General features: G+C 39.4%; 1 protein-coding gene across 13 annotated transcripts in view; it reads left to right on the top strand.

Annotated features, from left to right (window-relative positions):
* Myo6 (myosin VI) overlaps positions 1-19,267 on the top strand; it is a 164,458-nt gene that overhangs the window by 47,415 nt on the left and 97,776 nt on the right. For 12 of the 13 annotated variants that reach the window (XM_021243782.2, XM_021243780.2, XM_021243779.2 and 9 more), the window contains 2 exons: positions 13,129-13,271; positions 17,537-17,606. In XM_021243782.2, coding sequence (XP_021099441.1) covers positions 13,155-13,271; positions 17,537-17,606 — 187 coding nt within the window. In that variant the 5' untranslated portion in view covers positions 13,129-13,154. Of the gene's footprint in view, positions 1-13,128; positions 13,272-17,536; positions 17,607-18,058; positions 18,182-19,267 lie in introns of those variants that run through there. The other variant, XM_087207760.1, reaches the window with a different exon arrangement.

The following is a 19,267-nucleotide window of genomic DNA, read 5'->3' as shown; positions in this document are numbered from 1 at the left end:
AGTAAGTGCTCAATAAATATTCTTTGAAAAATGAATAAATGGATGTCAGTCAAAATTACTTAATTAAATTAGGTAGTCCATTTTTGGAATTTATTAATCTTGAGATGTTTTCATATTTCTTTGTCCTAGGTTTGGACTTGGTGGTGATATTTTCTACTCATTATTAATGAATCTTTATTTCTTTTAAAACCAAAGTATTCAAAATAATTTCCAATACTGATGTTTCAGTAAGGCATGATACTGTATTATAGTAATTAAATAATACCCATACTTTGTATAACTAGCTGAAGAAGATTAACTTGCAAATGTTTTCTGGAAAGGACTTTCCAGAGGTTATTTAGTGATAAAGGGAATCCTGCTGAAAAGTTTAAAAAAATTTTTAAATTTTACTTTTATTAAAATTTTGACACAGGGTCCTATAAATCACTTAGTTGCTTAGGTTGGGCTCGAACTTGCAGTCATTCTGCCTCAGCCTCCCAGAGTTCTGGGATTACAGGTGTGGGCTACTATGCCCAGCTTGGAAAACTTTGAGAAATTATTCCTTCTCCTTTTCTTGCAGACTCTGGTTCTTCCTCCTTTTTCTTCTTCCTCCTCCTCTTCTTCCTGCTTCTGCTTTGTCTTCTTCCTTCCCTCCTCTTCTTCCTCCTTTTCCTCTCTTCCTCCTCTCCATGGTACTTCTCATTTTATTATTTTTAGTGGAGTCTCCTTGTGTTGCCTGGGCTGACCTTGAACTCAAAATCTTCCTGCCTTAGCTTCCCAAGTAGTAGCTGGGATTACATTTGTGTGCCACTGCACTTGGCTGTTTTTGAGGATTTTCTTGTACAAACAAGCGTCTATGGAATTGAAGCACTGGATGAGAGATTGTGTGAGGTGCATTTGCAATGCACCAGCCAAGGCCAACTGTTTATTTGGTGCCCAGTCTTCTCACAGTGTCTGGACATGTGGAAGCTAATAGCCCTCAGGATACACTGTTACTAGCGAGCCGAGTCATCAGTTTAAAGCTGTGTGCCAAAGGTGCATGGAATGTTGTTTTTATCCAGGAGGCCAGGGCCTGGCAAGATGAGGGAGACATCTTTTCAAAAGGTAAATTTGATGCATCTACCTTATTTCTTTAACACCTCCCCTGCTAGAATTTAAGATCTGTCTGGGATTTTGCCAATTTTGTTTACTCTTCTATTCCAGTGATTATTTTCTTGATAGATAGAAAGCTCCCTGAGGCCAGACAGCTTGTTTCTTTTTGCTCAGTACTATAGTCCCAGAATCTAGCAGTATGTGGCACATAGCTGGCCAAGTATGATTGAACAGAGTAACCAAGGTGGCCTTGGAAGGGTCTGCCTGCCCTGCTTAGCACCACTTTCATCCTTACTGGTTTCTTTTTTTTTAGCTCTTTCAGCCCAACACCAAATTACTTTTAGCTAGTCCTCAATTTCTAATATCCTAGCTAATAAAATGTAAGGTGGTGGTGCTGTACAGTACTATATCACAGCTGTACTTTTTAGAGGGTAATCTTTAAACGTAATGGTGGCCTGGCAGCTACTGGCTTGTATTTTACGGTATGAATCATCCCATTTTGCCCATCGATGTTAATGGGACTGTCACTGGAGTCCAGAGGAAAAGTGTATGGATGTGTATGCACTTGTCACATTTATTTACAGTGAGTTGCTCCCTAGGGAGCCTCCTGATAATAGCCTTTTCTCCTTTCCACAAAGAATAAATGAAAAGTTAGCATGAAACCATGGAAAAGAACAGATTGCCTTCTGCAGGTTCCCTAGTGCTTCTAGTGTTTATTAATCTTTCAAATTACTGGAGCACTGACTTTAAAAAGACAGTATCAGTAGTCAAGTAAGTAATAAATATGAGATAATTTTCAGTTGGTGGTAGGGAGTTAACACAGTCTCACTTTCTCTCCCTGGAATAACTAGGAATTTTTAAAAATTTAAAATTTCATGTCGAGTGTGGTGGCGCACACCTATAATCCCAGCACTTGAAAGCTGAGGCAGGAGGGTCACTACAAGTTTGAGGTCAGCCTGGGGTACACAGTGAACTCAAGACCAGCTGGAACTACACGGCGAGACCCTGTCTCCAAAAATAAATAAATAAATAAATAAAATAAAAAATTTCCTTAACACCACTGATTCTTGTTGTTTTTCCCCCTCTAATATTCCTGCAGTGCATATATAATTAGGCTTTAATGTGTCTAAGGCTTCCAATGGGAATTGAGACTGTCTTTTTGCAATTCCCATTACAGTGTCTTTTAAAGTACTCTTCATATGCAAGTATGCTTAGTAAGAGTAAGTGTTGATTGCAGGAGTTTTCCACGGCTTTCCGGACCAGATAGTAACCTGTCTAAAAGGTTTTTATCTTCCTTAGTGGATGACTAAATAAGGCCTCATTAATGAGGGCCAATTTATAGTACAAATATTTAGGGTTCTAAAAACTATTAAATGAAAACTTATTTAGCAAGTGTATTGCCCTGAAGACTTAGCATTATGTAGAAAACAGTCTTGTATCTACCGTGGTTGGGTGAGGTGCGAATCCTCTGCTCCCTCTGGTTACCTCCCGCATCTTCGAAGGTTGCCATAGGGAGGGCAAGTGCGGGTGAGAAGCCAGGGACCAGTCACCGATGACGGTGCTCAGTGGTTCTCTCAGGTTGTGCTCATCTAGTCTGGCATGCTAAGTTTGCCTGCATGTGGAGTTTTAGGTTGAAAACAGCTTTCTTTCAGGATTTAAAAAGCATGGGGATTTAGCTCAGTGGTTCAGCTGCCTGCTTCGCAAGCCCAAGGACCCGAGTTCGATCTCCGGTACCAACAAAACAAAACAAAAAAAGCATTGCTTTATTGACTCGATACTTTGTTGCTGCAGCCATTCTCTGATTATAATTCTTTGAATCCTGTTCTTGCCTTCTCATGTCTCGGTGTTCTGAACTTTGACAGTGGTGTCCATCTGTTTTTTACTTGCTTTGTTGAGGATACAGTGGATATTTTAGCCAGACTGTTAGAAAATCATATCTTTCAGTTGTGAATTTTCTTTGGATATTTCAAAGCTTTCTATTTTGGGGGACAGGAGGGTTTTTTCCTGGTATTTAGTGCTGATTCATTTTACATGTATTATTTTCATATATTTTTCCCCTCCATTCCACCCCCCTACTTTCTCTCTTACTTTTTTCTTGTGTCTCAAAGTGTGACTCAATTTTTTTCTGTAACGTCTAATGAATATTTCATTTCTACTATTACGCTGTTAAGGAAAATATACGCTGACACTTTTTAAATTGGTAAAGAACACTTTCTTCAAAACATTGCAGTAGGGCTGTCTTGGACCGCAAGCAGGGTGGCTTAAATAGCAGTTCATCTTCTCATGGTTCTGGAAGCTGGCAGTCTGATGAGGCCAGTCCTGCTTCTCAGGTGAGTTCTGACGATGGCGCTTTCCTGGCCTGCCGACCGTTCGCTGCCTTTTCTCCATATGCTGTGTGGTTTTCCCTTGGTGCACGTGCAGGAAGAGTTCCTCTCTCTCCCTCTTTTTATAAGGCCACCTCTCTGCTTAGAGCCCTACCTTTAGGACCTCATTTATCATAGTTACGTCCTAAAAGCCCTGTCTTCAATGATAGTGACATTGAGGTTAAGGTTTCAACAAATGTACTTGAGGGGAGCTCAGTTCACTATATGCATTCAGTTTATAAAAAGGGTGTTGCAATCTGGGAGAGAGATGGGGCAGAACTGTGAACAGAGAATGGACAGCTGGGAATTTATAGCTGAGGACAGTGGGGAGTAGTGGATAGAAGTTACTAGGAGGAGGCAGAAAGGGGGTGGTGTTCTTGCTGAGCCAGGTCAAGGTTTTATTCATCCAGATGGGGGTAGGAACTCAAGCAGATACTTAGCAGGAGGATTGTCTCTAACTGACTTGGAATTCTTGCTACAGCTGGCTTATGCAGATCTGGGGAGTATCTGCCAGAAGTTTGTCTACACATATTTTATTGTTCCTGGTGATTCTCAGTCTGGAGACCAGGGACCTCCAGCAAATAAGCTCTCACCTCCCCTTGGCCAGGTGTGGGGATGGTACATTTGCCTAGGGACGTGGAGTGTATATGTGGTGGTGTTATGAAGTCTCTTTCTCAGTTTCACCTACTCTGTTTTACCTTTCTCTTTAGATCCAAGGTCTAGAAGTACCTTGTACTATAATTCTTGTGTTCTTTGAAGGTTTTATAGTAAATTGGATTGGTTTTCATTTTCTCTAATTGCAGATTTGGGATTCAGGTTGTCTTGGGTTTGATATTTTCTCTCAATCATTCAATTCCTAACTTTCAGCACATTGCTCTTTTCTTCTCTTTGGTTCTCCCATCCTTGTGGGCTGATGTCTTTTTAAAGAGCACCTTTATTATAGACTGAAGGCTTTGATGAAGGCGCAGCATTAGATATGTGCCTTTAACTTTGTAGCACTAGGAAGCTCAGTGCACCATTTAGAATGAGAAAGCAAATTGAATAGTTGAAGGGAATTGTCTTTTTTTTTTTTTTTTTTAACTTTGAGAGGGTTTTGCTCTACTGTGATTTTATTTTTTTTAGATTTTTTTTCAGGTAGTGCTTCTAAATCATCACTCATGGCTATTCTGTAATTTCTTTTTGTGTCTAGACCTACCTTTTTTCTTTTTCTTCCCCTAGTACTGGAGAATGAACCTAGGGCCTTCATACTGAGCTACATCCTCAGCTCCTTTTAAATTTTTAAAAAAAATTTGTGATAGGCTCTCACTAAATTACCAAGTTGCCCAAGGTGGGCTTGAATTTGTGATCCTCCTGTCTCAGCCTCCCAGAGTCCTGGGATTACAGGTGTGCACTGCCATGCCTGCCTATATTCTTTGTCTTGAAATTGTCTAATGGCTTCAAACAAAAGCTATGGGGGATTTAAGGGGGGCAGGTATGATTAGCATCTATTGGGTGCCATGAGAGCGGCGATCTCAGTTTTATGTCACTTAATCCTCACAGCAATTCTGTAAGGTAAGTGATATTATCCCACCATGTGGATAAGGATAAAGATAAAGATCAGAGAGGGTAAGTAACTTGCTTAAGAGCCAGTCAGAGAGTGGGGGAGCTGAGTTTTCAAGCCTGGGTTTTCAGAGCATTCAACTTTTTTTAGTCTACCCTCTCCTTTTACGCCTTACTGAACAATTCATTCATTCACCAGCAACTATTGGGTTGCCTATTGTGTGTTGTACCTTAGGAGCACAGGGAGGAACAGTCCGTGCCCTGTTGAAACCAGAATGACCTGATGAGATTTACCTTCCAGTAAGATTACGGGTGATCTGTGGAGTGGCAAGAGAGGCCTTGGTAAAAGGTGACGTTGGTTGGACTAGCAGGGCAGAGGAGGCACGGGACACAGAGAAGTGGGTGGATTTGAGATGCCACTTGGAGGGAAGCTAACATGGTGGGGTGAGAAGAGGCCTGGGGATATGGCTCTGTGGTACAGTTCTTGCCTAAGGGGTGGTGTAGGCATATGGAAGGAGCTGGAGGAATTGTGTTTCATGCCAGGTTTAATTTGAACTGAGTGCTGTTTACTGATACAAGGAAGAACAGGCTGGGATGGTGGCCTGAGTAACAGAATAGTGTCTCTTTTAGGTATATCCATGTGGAGTGAGTTGTCCATAATTCGGGTAAACATTTGGGAGCACTGTGAGGGTCTGGGCTGGAGAAATAAATTTAAGCATCACTCATATAAATGGTATTTCAAGCCATGAGGCAAAAAATGATTAGGGAAAGCATGCAGATGTATGTATGATAATAGAAGTGAGAAGCAGTGTTATTGCTTTGCTCCTATGGAGAATTTCCATTTGATTTGTTAACTCAGAGTTACACCTGAGCCTCGTAGCCCTTGCTGGATGGGGAAAAGAGCCCGCTCTGTGGCCGCTGCATGGAGGACATTAACCACAGCACACCACCAGTGTGTCGGCAGTCAGTGGCCTTTCCAGATGTCCTCGACTCTCCTGAGAGACTCATCTGAGAGCATCCGCATGGGGATCCCAGATTTGAGGAGCATTATAGCACATGAATCAACTCTGCATTAAGTTTAGATAAACAGTGAAAAAAATAAGTTTCAGCTGAGATATTGAAACTAAAACATCTGGGATCACTCACTAGCTGATTCACTGTTATACATCAGTTGGATACAAGCTTTAAAAACAAAATATTTTGGATATCATACCCTCTTTGGGTTGGTAGAATTATAAATGTTATATCTCAGAGGGCCAAGTTTAAAACAAGCCTTATGGGAACAATTGAAAAATTAGGTTGAGATTTCTGGCCCAGAGGAAAGGGCTTTTGGGCCGCCGTCCATCCCGCCACTCCTGGCTCAGAGGTGGGGGCTTCTGAGCTGCCGTCCCACTGCTCTTGGTCCAGAGGAAGGGGCTTCCCGGACACCATCCCTCCTGCCGATCCCAGCACAGAGGAATTGGCTTCCCTGCCACCATCCCTCCCCCCGCTCCCAGCCCAGAGGAAAGGGCTTTTGGGCTGCCCTCCGTCCCACCACTCCCAGCCCAGAGGTAGGGGCTTCTGAACCCGCATCCCACTGCTCCTGGTGCAGAGGAAGGGGCTTCCTGGACACCATCCCTACCGCCGCTCCCAGCCCCTGTCCCAGCTTTCCCAGCTCAGAGGAGGTGAGCCGCATGGGCACCAACAGCACACCCTTGCCCCCCCAGTTGAAATGAGAAAACAAATAAGTCTCAAAACCAGACTTGCAGATCACCTACAGCAACCCCAAAGGGAAATGAGACGGAACACTCTGATACTCAACCACCTGGACCCACTGAACTGGCAACAAAAGGGGATTTGGAAAAAATGAAATCAGAAATAATTTCTCAGGTAACAGGAGAAATTGTGCTCCTAGTGCAAGACATGATTAATAAATCTAGAGAGGAGGCTCAGGAACATGATGGAATCCCAACATAGGAAACAAATGAAATCCATAAAACAGATGCAAATAGATTTCCAGGACATGAAAAACTCCATTGAAAGTCTACACAGCAGAATGAGCCAATGTGAGGACAGAATTTCAGATATAGAAGAGAAGATTGCAATTAGTGACCAGGAAGAGAAAAATTGCTTCAAAATTATAAGGGAGCATGAGAAATCAATCCAGCAGCTGCTAGACGATGCAAAGAAGAATAACATAAGACTGATTGGAGTCAATGAAGAAACAGGAGAGAGTGGAGATGACACAAAAAAATCTCTTCACAGAAGTAATGGCAGAAAACTTCCCAAGCAGGGGAAAAGAACTTGACATACAGATAAGTGAGGCATGTAGGACTCCAAATAGCCTTAATCAAAAGAAATCTACACATAAGCATATAATTGTTAAGATTCCAGAAACTCAACAGAAGAACAAAGTTCTACAAGCAGTCAGAGAAAAGAAACAAATCACATACAAAGGAAAGCCCATCAGAATCACAGCAGACTTCCCAACACAAATCTTCAAGGCAAGAAGAGCTTGGAGTGACATATTCCAAGCCGTAAAGGAAAACAGCCTCCAACCCAGATTGATGTACCCTGCAAAACTATCTTTCAAAATGGATGGAGAAATAAGATACTTTCATGACAAAGAGCACCTTAGGAACTTCATGAATACCAAACCAGCACTCCAAAGAAATTTACACAATATCCTAGGAAGAGACATTGAGGATCACAACCCCAGGAAGCAAAGCAGAATGAACCCATCTGGCATGACAAGAAATTAAATGTAAAGGGGAGAACCCAACAAAAAGAAAAAGTCATGGCAATGATAAGTCAATACGTTTCAGTTATAACCATCAACGTTAATGGTCTCAATTCACCAATCAAAAGAAATAGACTGGCAGAATGGGTCAAGAAGCAAAATCCAACAATATGCCGCATGCAAGAAACATACTCAATTCAAAATGAAACTCATAGACTGAAAGTTAAAGGGTGGAAAACAATACTCCATGCGACGGGAACCCGAAAAAGAGCAGGAGTAGCTGTCCTCTTTGCAGACCAAGTAGATTTCAAACCAACACTGATTAAGAGAGACAAAGAAGGACACTACATCCTTGTAAAGGGAACAATCCAAGAGGAAGAGATGACAATCATAAATACCTATGCACCAAACACTAGTGTGCCCAACTATGTAAAACAAATACGGACATGAAAAGTCATATATGCACTCATACAATTGTAGTGGGGGACCCTCAACACCCCACTGTCACAAATAGATAGATCAACTAGACAAAAAATAAGAAATGAAATACTAGAACTCAATCGAACTCTTGAACAAATGAACTTAACAGATGTTGACAGAGTCTTCCACCCCACAAAATCAGAATACACATTCTTCTCAGCTGCACATGGGTCATTCTCCAAACTAGACCACATACTCACACATAGAACATGTTTAAGTAAGTGCAAAGGAATTGAAGTTATCCCCTGTATATTATCAGACCATAGTGTGATGAAATTGGAGATCCATAGCAAAAGAAACTCGAAAAATTTCATAAGCACATGGAAAATGAACAACACACTTCTGAATAATCAATGGGTCACAGAGGAAATTAAAGAAATCAGACAGTTCCTTCAGTTAAATGAAAATGGCAATACAACATATTGGAATCTATGGGACACAATGAAAGCAGTCTTATGAGGAAATTCATAGCAGTGAATATGCATATTAGGAAAACAGAATGAGCCCAATTAAACAACCTGATGCTGATCCTCAAGCTTCTAGAAAAAGAAGAGGAGGACAACCCCAAAGCTCATACAAGGGAGGAAACTATAAAGATCAGAGGAGAAATCAATGCAATGGAGACTAAGAGAACGATACAAAAAAATCAATGAAGCCAAGAGTTGGTTCTTTGAAAATTGACAAACCCTTAGCCAACCTTATCAGAAAAAGAAAAGGGCCGGGGATTTAGCTCAGTGGTTCCTCCGCCTGCCCCATAAGTGCAAGGACCCGAGTTTGATCCCCAGTACCAAAAAAAAAAAAAAAAGTTCACACAGAAAAAGGAAAGAAAAGGCCCAAATCCATGCAATTAGGAATGAAAAGGGTGAGATTACAACAGACCCAGCAGAAATCCAGAGGATCATCAATACCTACTTCCAGAACCTATACACCAATAAGATGGACAACACAGAAGAAATGGACAGATTCCTAGATACTTATGAATTACCAAAGTTGAAAGAAGACCTAAAAATTCTAAATAACCCAGTATCAACCAATGAACTTGAAAACGTAATTAAAAACTTATCAACTAAGAAAAGTCCGGGCCCTAATGGCTTCACTGCTGAATTCTACAAGACATTTAGAGAGGAACTACTGCCACTACTGTTTAAACTCTTCAATGAAATTGAAAGGGAAGCAATACTGCCTAATTCATTCCTGGAAGCAAGCATCACCTTGATCCCCAAAGCAGAGAAAGACCCAACTGAAAAGGAGAACTATAGGCCAGTCTCACTAATGAACATAGATGCAAAAATCCTTAATAAGATACTGGCGAATAGAATGCAGAAAATCATCAAGAAGATCATACACTCTGATCAAGTGCGATTCATCCCAGGGATGCAGGGATGGTTCGACATACGCAAATCAGTCAATGTAATACACTATATCAATAGAGCCAAGGACAAAAACCATATGATTCTCTCCATAGATGCAGAAAAAGCATTTGACAAAATCCAACATGCATTTATGATAAAAACCCTATAAAAAGTTAGAATAGATGGTCTCTACCTCAAACTGATAAAAGCCATCTATGAAAAACCAACAGCCAGTATCATACTAAATGGTCAAAAACTGAAATCCTTCACACTAAAATCAGGAACAAGACAAGGATGTCCACTATCACCACTCTTGTTCAGTATAGTTTTGGAAACATTAGCCACGACAATTAGACAAGAGAAAGAAATAAAAGGAATAAAGATAGATAGGTAGTGAAAACTGTCATTTGCAGATGACATGATACTCTATATAGAAGAGCCCAAGAACTCCACCAAAAGTCTTCTAGACTTAATAACCAAATTCAGTCAAGTAGCTGGTTACAAGGTCAACACACAGAAACCAGTAGCTTTCCTCTACACGAATGACAGACTCACTGAGAGAGAAATAGGGCAAATAATTCCTTTCACAATAGCATCCATAAAACTGAAATACCTAGGAATCAGCCTAATGAAAGAAATCAAAGACCTCTTCTCTGAAAACTATAGCGCTCTGAAAAGAGAGATTGAAGATGATATCAGAAAATAGACAGACATCCCTTGCTCCTGGGTAGGAAGGATTAATATAGTGAAAATGGCCATACTTCCAAAACTGCTATATAGATTCAATGCAATTCCAATTGAGATCCCAGCAACATACTTCATGGACCTTGAGAAAAGAATCCAAAAATTCATTTGGAACAAGAAGAGACCCAGAATAGCAAAAGCAATTCTAGGTAACAGAGACATGGCAGAGGGTATCACAATCCCCAACCTGCAACTATACTACAAAGCTACTGTGATAAAAACAGCACGGGACTGGCAAAGAAACAGACCTGAGGACCAGTGGAGCAGGTTAGAAGATGCGGAAACAACGCCAGACACACTCAGCCATCTCATCTTCAATAAAGGAGCCAAACACCCTCACTGGAGGAAAGATAGCCTTTTTAATAAATGGTGCTGGAAAAATTGGGTTTCAACCTGCCAAAGATTAAAAGTAGACCTATATCTCTTGCCATGTACTAAATTAAAATCAAAATGGATTAAAGATCTAAATATTAAAATAGAAACACTGAACCAGTTGGAACAGAGGTTAGATAGAACCCTTGAAGACATTGTTGTAGGAAAAGATTTTATGAACAAAACCTCAGTTGCCCGTGAACTAGCACAATCAACAAGTGGGATCTCTCCTCATTAAAAAGCTTCTGCACAGCAAGAGAAACCACCAGCAGTGTGAAGAGACAACCCACAATGTGGGAAACAATCTTCACCTGCTCTTCCTCAGACAAAGGTCTACTATCTCAAATCTATAAAGAATTTAAAATGATCAGACCTCCCAAATTGAAAGACCCAATCTAAATATGGACATCTGAAATGAACAGAGATTTCTCAAACAAAGAAGCAGAAATAGCAAATAAATACATGAAAAAATGTTCACCATCACTGGTCATTTGAGAGATGCAAATGAAAACAATGCTGAGATTCCACTTCACTCCAGAAAGAATGGCTGCTATCATGAAATCAACCAATAACAAATGCTGGCAGGGCTGTGGGGCAAGAGGAACCCTGCTCCACTGGTGGTGGGAGTGTAGACTGGTGCAAGCACTGTGGAAATCAGTATGGAGATACCTCGAAAAACTAGGACTGGAAGTCCCATTTGACCCTGCTATTCCACTGCTGGGGATCTTCCCCAAAGAATTAAAAGAATCATACCACAGTGATATATGTGTGCCCATGTTCATAGCAGCACAGTTTGTGATAGCTAAAACTTGGAAACAGCCCAAATGCCCATCAACAGGAGACTGGATAAAGAAAATGTGGTTTTTTTAATAAAATGGAGTACTATTCAGCCATAAAAAATGAGAAATTAGAGACATTTATAGCTAAGTGGATGCATATTGAAGTGATACTCTTAAGTGAAATAAATAGGACACACATGTATACATATCAAATAGTTTCTCTGGTGTGAGATACTGAAAGTGTAAATAAGGACTAAAATGTATAATAGGTAATGTGAAATAGGAAGAAAAGGGGCAAAGGGGAAGGAAATGGGAGGGCTAGGGGAAAGGAAAGAAGCAAATGGGATTAATATGAGAAAATGGAAAAATAGGACCAAAATCTTTGTAAATAGGGAGGACTGGAGGGGTTGAAGGGAGGCCTGGGCAAGGGTGAAAAATAAGAACGAAGAGAGATTATGTAAAGGTGCAAATTTCCAATGATGAATGTCATTATATTGTATACCTAAAATGTACCAATGATTAGAATGAATAATCGGTAATGCAAAATACGAAGGAAAGATCAAAAGGGGTAGGGGCAGTGGGAGGGGTAGGGGAAAGGAAAGAAGGGAAAGGAAAAATGATGAGAAATGGAAAAAATGGAAATAAAGTCTTTGTAAATAGGGAAGGGTGGAGGGGTTGAAGGGAGGGCTGGGAATGGGGAAAAAATAAGAACCAAGATGCATCATGTAAAGGTACAAGTTCCCAATGAGAAATGTAATTGTGTTGTATATCTAAAATGTACCAATAAAAGAATTATAGAAAAAAAAAAGAAAAGAAAAATTAGATTGAAATTAACAATAGAAAAAAACTGGAAACAGTTCAGATGTCCATCACAGGAACAACAGATAAAGAACTGTGGACAGTCATTCAGTGGACAACATGGTTGGTTATGTTGAATATCAAAACATATCGTTAAATGAATGAAGGCAGATACAAAAGAACACATTGGTGTGATCTCACTTACATGGAGTTCCAGAACAGGCAATGATAAACAGAGCAGTAGGGATGCCCGTGAGGTGGGGAGTAACCTAAGGGAGGCATGGGGCAGCTTTCTGTGCTGATGGAAGTGTTCACTACATTGACTAAGGCACTTGTTAAATAGGTATATTCATTTGTCCAAACTCATCAACTTGTGGACTTAGATTTGTCTGTGTCACTGTAGCTAAGTGTTTATCTCAAACAGCATCAAAAACAGTATGCTGAGGAATTCTGTGAAGATGAATATAGGGAATCTCTCTTTTTATCCCTTCAGACGCAAAATGACTTAATTTTCATCTCTTAGCTAAGCCTACACTATAACATCTGTTCTGATGATGACTACCTAATTTATTGTGCAAAATAGAGTACTTCAGGTAGTAAAGGGAATGGAGTTGTAAATTACACTGGGACAACAGGTAGAACCTATGGCCCTTTCTGTTTCTGTACTGGTCATGTGTGGTCCTGCATTGCAGGCACAGCCAAAGGCAGGCGGTGGTGCAGCCTGAGGGAAGAGTGGTAATGGGGAAGTGGGTAGAGGGAGCAGGGCAGTGAGTTGAGAGGGAAAAGTGGGAATTATCTGGGGTAAAGGCAGATGTGTTACCCTAAATTGCCATTAATGAGCTTTTAAAAAAGATTTTTTTTTTAATGTTTCAGAAATTACTCACATTGCTTTCTTTGTTCCTTTGAAACAGGAGATAGTGGATAGTGCCTTCCAGACATGGAGGACGGGAAGCCCGTGTGGGCGCCACACCCCACAGATGGGTTTCAGATGGGCAACATTGTGGACATCGGCCCTGATAGCTTGACAATTGAGCCCTTGAACCAAAAAGGCAAGGTGAGTTTCTCAGAAAGATTTCAAAATGTGATTCCTTGTTAAAAGTAGATATATTTGCAAAAGAGATACACATTTCTCTTCTTACAGAAGTAAGATATTCCTGGCAGAGTAAAGGGGGAAAAAATTCTCCTAAGTTCATCTTAGTTCTCTATTGACTTCTTTTATTAAAATCAGAAGTACATACCCTAGGGGAAAAATGGTGTGCTACAGTAAAATCAGACAAATTTAGTGAGCCTTTCATAGTCATATTCTTAAGGAGCTCTGTGATGAAGTTGAAACAACATTCATATTCCTTATGCTACTTTACTGAAATTATTGGCATACTTGTGATGTATTCAAAATGTTATGAAGTAAAAATATGAAAGTGAATTGTGCTGTTTAATCAGGGCTTGCTTTTCGCCTGGTCTTTACATGTCTTCCCTTTTTTGAACACTTTCTATTAAACTTGTTAGTATGAGATTTGAATAAATGTTTCTACTGAGTAAAAATACTGAGTCTTAAATTTCATCTATCACTATTTTTGTGATAATGATGCCGTAGGAGTATGCTTTAATTCTGTACATGTGCAATTTATTTCCTTTTATGCTTAGGCACACCCAGGACAGTGTTACAAAATGGAAGTTGGGGGGGCGGTGACCAGGAATTGTGAGCTGCTTATGGAGAATGAGTCCATTGTGAATACTCTCTTTTAGTCTCCTTGAGGATGGGTAGGGTCTGTTTGCATAGGACAGTTTTGCTCTTTTCAGTTTAACAAATATTGCTGTCAAACTTGCCTTCTGACTAAATTAGACTTGTGGATGTCTTTTCTGTTTACTTTACACTCTGCAAGTGTTCATGAATGATTTATATTCTACCAATACATGGTTAACTAATGCTGAATGACTGCCATCCTTCTGGGAACTTTAGAAAAACAAGGTAGATCTCTCATGAGGCTTTTCAGAAAGAAAACTATTCTGTTACTGTAAACAACCCAGGAACCAAAATGCATTATATATAATGTGCCATGTTAGAGGAGGCCAATTAAAGATATCTTTAGGGAAAGAAAGAAAAAGTGTTTCTAGATTTTCCTCTTATTAACAGGGACCTATTTGTACTTACAGTGCAATACATGTTAAAAAATAATTTTTAGAAGTTTAATTATTTTATGTATTTAAAGCATTTGCTTTTTATTTAGTATATTTTATAAGCACAGTAAATCAGAAGGTGAAAATTAAATGAAAATTATATTTCCTAGGTATATCCTATTACATCTACAAGTAACAAAATAATTTAGTTCAAGCATAAGAGAAACTTGATTTATGAGGATGTGTTTTTCAGTATTTTAATGTGCTTTAAATGGTGCCTTATTCGTATTAATCAGGTGCCTCTAGACCCAATAGTAACAGTTTAAATTATGGAGTCATGTAACTTTTATGCATTTGTGGGTAATTCTGTAATCTAAAGTTTATATTTTTCACAAAAATATTTTTGAGGATTAACAAATTATTAAGGATTACTTTTAATCTTGGTTTCCCCTCTTTCTGATGGAGATTTTAATAAATTGCCAAGTGTCTTAATAACCAGATGCTTAAAATGATCCCTAAGAGAAATAAGATTTTGCTGAGATAATTCATGGTCTAGAGATCATCAGCCTTTAAATATTATATGAAAAGTTCACGAAGTGGTAGACCAGTCACCGTAGATGTGCAAGTGCCACGGAAGCATAGAAGAGGGAGAGGGGTCAGCGCTGGTGGGGATACATGTTTGATGGTAGTAGTGGCTTTCACGGTTCTCATTTGTGCCCCATAGCAAGAAAGATTTTACTTTAGGTATGTGTATTGTGTATGTTTGAATGTATGAGAAATACATTTTACATGTCCACACATGTATGTAGAATATGTGTGTTTGTGTATGTAACATAAATAATACAGTTGATCAAATGAAACATGGTCGGCACAGGGAATATTCTGTTGAAAATGCTGTCTTGACCCTCTGAATTGGTTTCATGTCCCCTGTGTGCAGCACACTGGCCTTTAGGTCAAAGCCCAAAGCACGTGGCTTATAAGGGCCTGCATTTCCTTTCTCTTGCCCGCTTTGCTGGAGTTGGACTTTTGTCAGCCAGCAGTTTCCCCCTTGATAGTCTTGCCTTGCCCTTGTGCGCCTGTTTCTTTGCTGTTTCTTTCCTTCTACCAGTGTTTATCACAGAGGGTGCTGTGTCCCTGCCCGCAGTTCTCCTTTTGCCTGGTGTGCCACTCTCTGTAGCTCTTTACTTAGCAAATGGTTATTTATCTAAGACTGAGGTTACCTTCTTTGTGGAAATTTTCCACGGACACCAAATCTTTCTCTCCCATGAAACAGAATTAACCGTTGATTACTTTTTCCTCTGAGGGGAAGTGTAGCTTCTCAGCTCTCCTGTAGTCCTTGTCAGAGATCATTGTTTATGCAGGTCCCCCTCCCTCTTGAGTTTTCTTGTCAGTGCAGGGGCTGCTTTATTTGTTGAGTCTCTTATTGGAGGTTGATGTGCTGTATTTTCTGTGGGGTTGGTGTTTTATGCTAGGTGATCAATGTGTTGTTATTGGTTCTTCTTTTGCTAGGAGGAAAAATCCTCCCTTTAAAAGTTGTCAGGAGGAAACAGATGTTTGTCCTGGAGAGGAGAAGAAAATGAAGGTCATAGGTAATTGAGGGTTGAAGAAGTAGGAAGAGAAACCCTCTTTGAAAACTTGTTTCAGCATGTGCTGTTAACTTTGTAGTAGCTCTGTCACCACCCTCCTCTGAGCTTCTGTCCCTGTGCTCTAACTTTCTGGGGTCTTTTTCACTTAGCATGGGTCCTACCAGGCTAGCCCCAAACCCTGGAACAAGGGGTCTTTATCCTTATTGTCATAGGTGTGACAAGTGGGGACATAGTTTTCTAATGTTAGAGTTACTTACCAGTGTGTTTTTCTGTAGAATCGTTGTGATAGGTTGTGGATTGCTTTATGTTATCATTCATATAATTAGTGTACATTATGGATTAATTAACGTTTGTGCTCTCTTCTCTAAACTTTTTCACATTATAACATTGAGAACATATGTACTGGGTTTGAAATAATTAACTTCCAGAGCTTTTTTTTTTTTTTTTGGTACGGGGGATGAAACTTGGGACCTTGTGCTTGCGAAGCAGGCAGTGGAACCACTGAGCTAAACCCCCGGCCCTCAGAGTTTTTAGAGCATAAAAGTTTTCTAAGTTGAATATGACTTCAAATTGAGGTAGTACTTGCAGCCTGGATTTTACTCTGTAGAGTATAATGGCAGCCTTGTCTTATGTAATGTTCTTACATAAGACATATACCCATGCACACATACATGCATGCACAGACCTGCAGATGATATTTTTGGTGGTAGAGATTAAACCTAGGGCTTTGCACATGCTAAGCACATGCTATGCACATGCTATACTTCTCTACAAGTATTATTTTAAAATAATTGAACCATTTTTCTTCAGAGTTTTATTTGATATGTTTGGAAACTTTAGCTATAAGGGTAATTGTAATTGTTTAAAGGTATAAATTTATAAGTAACTGTTAGACGAGCAAGGATTAAAATTTAATTCTCTTTTGATGTAGTTTGAGATCATTTGTTCTCCCTTACAAGATGCTATCTTAATTCTGCTGTCTACCATAGAATTTAAATAGTGGGCAGTGGATTTAGTTCAGTGGTGCCACTGCCTGCCTCTGAAGGTTCTAAGTTCTGTCCCCAGTACCAAAAAAAAAAAAAAGAATTTAAGTAGTAAATTTAGTGCAGGTTTATTTATGGATACTTTTTAATGAACCAAATATTTTCTGATACTGTATATTTCTGACACATCTTTGCACAGGAATTTGTATCAAATATGTTTTATTCATATATTAAAATTAATGTTTTATTACATTTTTATTGATGCTACTTTTCGGTTTTTAAAAACAAACTTGCTGTGTATACAAACATTAAACATTTTATTTTAAAAAGAGTTTTTGCATAGTATGCCTGTTAAAAAGTTAACATTAGTGTGTCACTCTTGGTGTAAGAGCCTAGCGTCCTTATTTACTGAGTTCCATTATTGACTCAGGTCCACAGTAATAGTGGGAACTATTTTTGAGGAAAGTTACCTGTTTTGGGGTTAATGTCTTGTTAAATAATAGGATCTGTATTGAATTTTATCAAAGAATATATTGTTGCCAGCATAATGTATGCAACCAATTAAGCTCCTTTGTTCTTTTTTTATCATGCATAAGCTTACATTTAATGAGGTTTTTTTTTATGTTTGTTAGACATTTTTGGCTCTTATAAACCAAGTGTTCCCTGCAGAAGAGGACAGTAAAAAAGATGTGGAAGATAACTGTAAGTATGAAGTTCAAGTTAGTTCTTAGCACAGAAAAAGAAACTTTCCTCCCAAAAAGTAAATTAGTGGTTGTATTGCTAGTTCATTATACTGGTTCAGAAAAAAATGTAGCTTTTTGATATGAAAGTTCATGCAAACGGAGGAACCTGAAAGGCCAGAATTTATCTCAGGTGTGCATTTTATTGAGTCTCTTGATTGTCCTTTAGTGTTATTTCCGCTGTGTACGTGGGGGATGGTAATAATTTACTGTGAGGCTTGAACTAAAGCTCTTCTGTTAGCAGTCTTGAGTGTTAACTTGAATCTTATCTAGAGTCAAGTAATTTTTATTGCAGTATCTATGACTCAGTAATTTGGAAGTTGAGTCAGTAAGAGTCATTTAACATCATTATTTGAAGCAAACCAACATTAAAAAGACTAATAACTGCTTATTGAAAATTTTATTTCAGAATATTTTATTAAAATACAACATCAGCTCTGGGCATGTGGTTCACACCTGTAATCGCTGCATTCTGGGAGACTGAGGCAGAAAAATTACAAGTTCAAACACAGTCTGAACAACTTGGTGGCTTAGCAAGTAAGACCCTGTCTCAAAATAAAAAAGTAAAAAAATGGCTCGTTTAAAGGCACTAGGCTTAATACTCAGTACCACCCAACAAAGCAAGACATAACACAACAAAAAATGGCACCGATTCAGTTTATAAATACCTTAGCATGTTTGGTGAAAAAACCTTTATCTAGTGTACAGGCTATGTTTATTCTTACATTTTCAACCTTAAGTAATCATGTTTCAATTTTTTAAAGGGGGCTGTTTGTCATATTTTTGGTTATTAAAAAAAAACTCCAAGAAAATCAAATGAAAAAGAGGAAAGTTTTATTTTACTCAGAGTTTCGGAGGTTTCGGTCCATTGTTGCCTTTGGGCTGTGGCTGGGCAGGACCTCCTGGGGGGTTTGTGGCTGATGAGGTTGCTCAGTCATGGCAGCTCAGAAGCAGACCTGGGGAGAAGCTGCATTCCCACTGTACTAATCGACTTCCCACTAAGCTCCAACTCTACTCTCCCCTCTCCTCGACCTATATACTGAGCCCAGGGCCTTTGCATAAGCTACATCCTTGCCCTTTTTATTTTTTACTTTTTTATTTTGAGACAGGGTCTCACTAAGTTGCCCAGGCTGGGCTTAAACTTGTGATCTTCCTGCCTCAGCCTTCCAGAGTGCTAGGATTACAGATGTGTGCCATCACACCCAGTCAAACATTTTAGTAAAATGTTTTGAAATACATTTTCAATAAGTAGTTATTAAATAGTAGTTTTTTAAATGTTAGGGTGTTTGCTTCAAATAGTGATGTTAAGTGATTCCTACTGACTCAACTTCCAAATTACTGAGCCACATATACTGCTGCTAAGCCCTGCCACCATCTTCCAGGAGCATGGAGCTAAGCACCAAGCCTTTAACACATGAGCTTTTGGAGTATGTTTCAGTCCAGACTATGGGACGGGGACAGTATTTAAAAATCATGTCCAGCTGTCCTGGTGTTTGACATTAAAAACTCTCTATTTCAAGAAAAAAGGTGAGACAAAGGAACAAGGTTACTCTACCGATTTTCTCCAGAGTTCACAATTGAGTAAGCCTGTGTGATGCCCATCTGTACACAGGGCATGGTGGG

This window comes from Heterocephalus glaber, unplaced genomic scaffold, assembly GCF_053883595.1.
Source record: "Heterocephalus glaber isolate CG9 unplaced genomic scaffold, H.glaber_assembly_v1.0 deba00000818, whole genome shotgun sequence".
NCBI lineage: Eukaryota > Metazoa > Chordata > Mammalia > Rodentia > Bathyergidae > Heterocephalus > Heterocephalus glaber.
The sequence above is the reverse complement of the archived record's forward strand: the minus strand, read 5'-3'. Positions and strand labels throughout refer to the sequence as shown.